General features: G+C 43.6%; 1 protein-coding gene across 1 annotated transcript in view; it reads right to left on the minus strand.

Annotated features, from left to right (window-relative positions):
* Positions 1-4,481: 4,481 nt before the first annotated feature.
* The window catches only part of ZW10 (zw10 kinetochore protein), a gene marked incomplete in the record, with an annotated part of 39,231 nt that continues 37,810 nt past the window's right edge, over positions 4,482-5,902 (minus strand). Inside the window, 1 exon segment of the mRNA XM_027772887.1 lies at positions 4,482-5,210. Coding sequence (XP_027628688.1) covers positions 5,090-5,210 — 121 coding nt within the window.

Here is a 5,902-nt window from a genome sequence, read left to right on the forward strand (position 1 = left end):
TTTGTTTTGTTTTGCTATAGGGCACGTGCGCTCACCAGACAGACAAAGACATAGAGACAGAAAGCGAGAAATCACCCCCCAGGGGGGATGGTCACGCCGCAATCCCTTCTCCTCCATTCTCCTCTCAGGATCTTGGGCACGCACGCACACGCGCCCGGCGTGAGTCTTAAGCCACCGGGTCCGGGACACGAACCGCGGTCGACTATGTGGGAGTCCAGCGACATAGCCATTACGCTAACTGCTGGTTCCCGATATTACAAAATTCTTAACCAAACTCCTCATGACAAAATGAGTTTCTGTCTACACCATACAACGACTGAAAAACTTCTCAAAACTGGGGTTTTGTCCCTTTGAAGGAAATTTTAGTCTTTGGCAAAATGTATTTTTTAAGAGGAAGTTAGCACACAACAAATGTTCAAAATCAATGTTACAATTCTAAGGGATGTGGGCATCAGAGCTCAATTTAGGAGGCTGGGCAGTGGCACAGCAGTAACATGCAGCGGTCTGAGAGGCAGACCCACATGGGAAGGTGGTCCATTCAAGACTAGGTCAAGTCTGGAGGTCTCCCTGAGAACAAGGTACACGTGTGCTCATGCTCTGGGCTGGCTGCAGCTGGAGGTAGACGGAGGCATCAGGACCCTGCCTGGGTCCAGTGTCTCTCTCACTCATGGAATAACTAAACCTAAAAGAAAATTTAGAAGGACTACTTGGTAGCAAGATCTTTTTGCATATGAGGCAGTTTCCAGTGGGCTTATTTATGGCTACACCCATGGCTAAGCAGTTATTCCTGCACACTTTCATTTACCTGTGGGACACACTAGCTATGGGGCTTGGACAAAACATCTTTGGGCCAATTTTCTTATGGTCATAAAAATACCTGTGTGTGTGTGTGTGTGTGTGTGTAGGGGGGCATTTTCAGAAGGGAGATAAAATCTTAAGAGAATCAGATAAACAACAGACTGCAACCCCACAAGAAACTGGACATCATTGCCTTTAAGGGATGGCATTTGTATTTACAAGCGTGGGAAGTGGATTATCCACATCGTCTTTAACCATGTGAGTAATCGAAGAAAACGCTATTTGATCGACTTACCTGTGAGAGCTCAGCAGTGTCACAGCTTATGGTGCAGATCGGCTCAGTCTGGCTGACCTTTCAGAGCTGACTGAGGCTAAAACATAAACTCAGGGCAGAACAGGTCCTCTGCCTTCCATTCCACAGACCAGGCCTGGATGCCTTGGGATATACCCAGACCTGAGGAAAGAGCGCCACCTGGAGGAATTCCAGGTCAGAGAGAAATGCTTTTGCAAACTGATCATGGAAAAGGTCACCAACAAAAAATTCAGCATCCATATAAAAATGGGAGGTACTATCAAGTAACCTCGAGGATTTAGGCTATTTGCAGACTCATCAGAAGTTCCCCTTTTTATTACAGTCTTGGGAAACCTTTCTTTAATTTCATCTCTGTCATTTGTATAGTTCTGAATGCTCTTTGGGAAGAGATTTCTTTTTTTGGAGAGATTTTTCTGCTGTAGGGTGCATGTGATTGCCAAAGAGACAGAAAGATGGAGAGAAAGTGAAAAATCACTCTGGCCACACTGCAATCCCCTCCCCTCCATTCTTCTCTCAGGATTTGGGGCACACGTATACACATGCCCAGCATAAGTTTCAAGCAGCCACATCCAGAAAGTGAACCATAGTTGGGTATCCAACCCCTTAATCACTACGCCACCTGCTGGCCCCAGGAAGAGACTTCTTTTACTTGACCCATCCATCCACTAATACGGTCAAACCTCTACAATTCCCTTCCCCACACAACTCACATGTTCCTTCTAAAGGAAGAAGGTTCTGCTCCCATTCCAACTCAAGTTCCAAATCAGACAGGTACCCTCAAGGGCCCTGGAAGAGCTTCCAGCCCCAGCTCCCACGTGCTCAATCAGAGATTCAGCCAGTACCCAGAAGGCACATCTACTTAATCAACAGCTACTTGGCTAGAGAGGATGGAGTCTGCCCACTCTGCATGCCATGGCATACAAACTATTCATTAGTGGAAATGATCCCTAAGGACCGAGTCTACATAGCCCAAGAACTGCACTGCAGCTGTTACTGAGGGAGGGAAGGAGCGAGGAGCATGCTTTTCAGTTCCAAGAGATCCCACTCTTAAATTGCTGTGCCTGTCAAGCAACAGGAATAGCTTCTATGAACAGAAAGCTGTTCGCTGTAATGGCCCTGTGATGCCCTTACTTCAGTTCTGTCCTTAGCCTCCCATTCTCTCCATTGCTGAGAAAAGAACGCTACCTGAAATTGTGAGTTTTCAAAAACAGATATTTTCTTTACCTGTGAAAATGGTCCATCCCTCCTCTTGAAAAAAAATTTTTTAAATTAAAAAAAGGCAATGTCTTTATTCTCAAAAAACCAAAGCTGGTTCAGATAAATTTTTTCTGTATTCTCATAGGAAGACATGAATATAGACACTAGCCTGTCATTAAGCACAGCTGAGTTCTATCCCAAAAAGAAAACCTGTCTTCATGTTAGTTTTTTTCATGACCCTTAAATATGAAAAAGACTAAGCAACCAGAATGAATTGATTAAAGGAGCTGAGCCAGAACAAAGAGGAGGGTGAGAGGCAGAGAAGACTGAAAGGCAGGAGGAGCAACAATTTGTTCTACGTGTGCCCAGGGCTGAGGCTGAGGACTAAGGAGGCATGCCCATTGTACTGGAAACTTCCTTCAGACAGCACCTGCCTCCAAAACACAGAAAGACCACATCCTGGACGAGACAGAGTTGCAGCACGGAATGTGGCACTCTTGAGAGGTGGTCCCACAGAGCTAGGTTCCTGGTTTAGGTCCACAGCCAGGAACACTTATACCCAGGATCCAGGGCTGGCTGGAGGTTGCATGTGGACTGCAGCACTGAGATCTTGTTGGGGACACTGTCTCTTTCTCTCCCCGTCTCTCTCATTGACAGAAGAAATAAACTTCAAAAAACAAACCACCACCAAAGATCACACTTCTCTCTTCAGGAAACTGTATTTTAGTATAAAGATGTAATAGAGGGGCTGGACCCTTGGCATAGCACTTAAGGGCTATGCAGAGAAAGCCGAATCCCACGTGGTCAATCAGGGATCAAGTTCCAGCCCCAGCAGCTTACATACCAGGTGCGCACGATGCCCAGGATCCTGAAAGGATAGAGAATTAGAGGAAAAAGAACTACAAAATATCCCAACCCTCTGTGTGTGTGTGTGTTGTGGGGGGTCTCTCTCCTACTTCACCATCTCACACGCACATGCACACACACACACACACACACACACACACACACACACACACTGGCATAATTTTTTAAAAAGACAGGGGTCAGCAGGTGGTGTGGTGGTTAAATTGCTGAACTCCAACATGGCCAACCGTGATTGGAATCCCAGACCTTGTGGTTTGCTTTCTCATGTTCTCTGTTTCTCTCTGTCTCTCTCTCTAGTGAGCACACATGCCCTATAGCAAATTTTAAAACAATAATAAACTTAAAAAAAAAAAAAAGAGGGAGAGAGAAAGAATGCAGAGTCCTAGAGAGGTACAGAATAACCTTAACATAACATATGTACCCAATGGCTGAGAAAAGTTAAAAACACAAGCTGAAGGATTACCTGTACCCACCAAATAAAGATCCAGCACTCCCACTCCTGGGTATTACCTGAGGGATAAGAATACACTCAATCAGAAAATCACTTGCACATTCATGTTTATTGTGGCATTACTCACGATCACCAAGACATGGAACCAACCCAAATGTCCACGAACAGATGGATGGATTGAAAAAATGTGGTACATACACACTACGGAATACTACTCAGCCATGAAATATGAAGCATTTGATAGAAAGTGGACGAGTATGGAAGATAAAAGTGAAGCAAGTCAGATTATGAAAGAGAGATATGGTATGTCCCTAATATATAGCCAATGTCTGCACTCTAGAGCAGAAACTGAAAGACTGGAAGGTATAAAGGCATGGCGAAAAACTGTGGATACTAGAAACAGTGTGGGAGAAGGGTAGGAAATGGGGAAGGGTGAGAGGGAAGGAATCAAAAGGGGGAAAAGAAAAAAGCAAAACATTTAAGGAACACAAAAATGGAAAATTATCTGTTGATGATAATGTGTATGGTATTGTCTTTGACTGAACCAACATATAGTGTATTCGTGATGGGAAAATGCATTTGGTATGCTGTAGTGAGACACAGTGATTAAATGTAAATAAATAAATAAGGATTAGGCTATAGAGCTCAGAGCTAGTCTCTCAGGACATAGGCATTCCATTCCAAGGAACGTCAGCAATTAAAACCTTTGCCACTTGACATGGTGTACAAACAGTGGAGCTTCAGAAGGGAGAAAACCCCAACCAGGAAAAGAAAATGTAGCAAGAAAGTACCAAAAGCTTTAAAGCCCAGAGTCCTAGAAATTCTACGAAATTATCAGGTAATGTGATGAAGAAAGGAGATAAACAATGAGTCCTCTGTAAGGGTCATACAACCATGGTATAACAGTGATAAAAAGAATGGCACAGAAGATTAAAAAAAAACTTCATCTCTTGTCAAAGCCTCCATGTTATTAAAGACAGTCATCCTTAACTGTGAAATGCATTATTTATTAAAAGAAATATTACAGAAAGTCTCCGTAATTCCAACAAAGCCAATATGGTACCCTGACATTCCCCCCAAAAAATATCTATTTGTCCAGAAATTATTCACCCTGACTCTTGGAATCTCCCGGATTCCTCAATCCAAAGCCAGGGTCTGTATTTACAATGTACGTAGTTCCCAGAGGGTGTTGGAAGCAGCAGGAAATGCTGCTGCCCTACAGTTTCTTCTCTAAGGGTGGCTAGAAAGGCAATGAATCGAGGTGCTTCACTGTCACTGGGCATCGAAACATCCAGTTCTTCGACAAAGCCTCACACAGCCAGGAGGTTAGACAGTCTTGAAGTCGGACTTCCATGATATGTTGGTTCATCAAGACCAATGGGTGATTCCAAGAAGTCTTTAAGGGAGTAATTACACCAAGGAAGGAATGCACGAAGTCCAGACACGGCCCTCTCAAGATGGAGCTATTTAATCTTGGCAATTGCAGCCGCTCTTCTTTCTGTATTCTGGAACAAGGCACGAATTAAAGCTTTTACTTCACTGGAAGAGAATGCAGCTGCCAGGGGCCCTTTTCCATCTGCCCACCTGCAAAAAAAAAAAGTTAAGATTCTACTTCCTATTAGGTCTCTAAAGCATAAGCAAGGTTTAAAAAATGCCTATTTGGAGGTCAGCAGGTGGTATAGTAGTTAAGGTGCTGGACTCCCACATGACTGACTACAACCCAAGTCCCAAACCTGGAGGCTTGCTTTCTCACTTTCCCTCTCTCTCTGTCTGGTCAAATTTAAAAATAATGATAATAAATAATTATTTTATTTTAAAAATTGCCTATTTGAACCAAATGCTTGTTTTAAACAGAAATAAACAAATCCTGGGCATATTTCCTCTTCTTCACTATCCTACCCTAAATCTTTGCCTCTTGGTTCACTGGCTGTATCTGGGATCAGTGCAGCAGGAAGAGACCAAGTAAGGACAAGGAGACTGTCCTCACGTCTCCACTCACCCAAGCCCTCTCTGAACCTGATAATGCCCTCATGTCTTGAGCTCCAAAACCACAAGCAGCAAATTCTGATTGACAAGGGACTACTACAAAAATATATGGGGCTGGCAGGTGGCATGGTGGTTAACGGGGCTGGACTCCCACATGGCCGACCACAGTTCGAGTCGCAGACCTGGTGACTTGCTTTCTCACTTTCTCTCTCTCTCTCACATACTCTGTCCCTCTCTGGACAAATTAAAATAAATAAAGTTAAATAATTATTTTTTAAAATATATATATA

This window comes from Tupaia chinensis, unplaced genomic scaffold (genome assembly GCF_000334495.1).
Source record: "Tupaia chinensis unplaced genomic scaffold, TupChi_1.0 Scaffold000311_2, whole genome shotgun sequence".
NCBI lineage: Eukaryota > Metazoa > Chordata > Mammalia > Scandentia > Tupaiidae > Tupaia > Tupaia belangeri.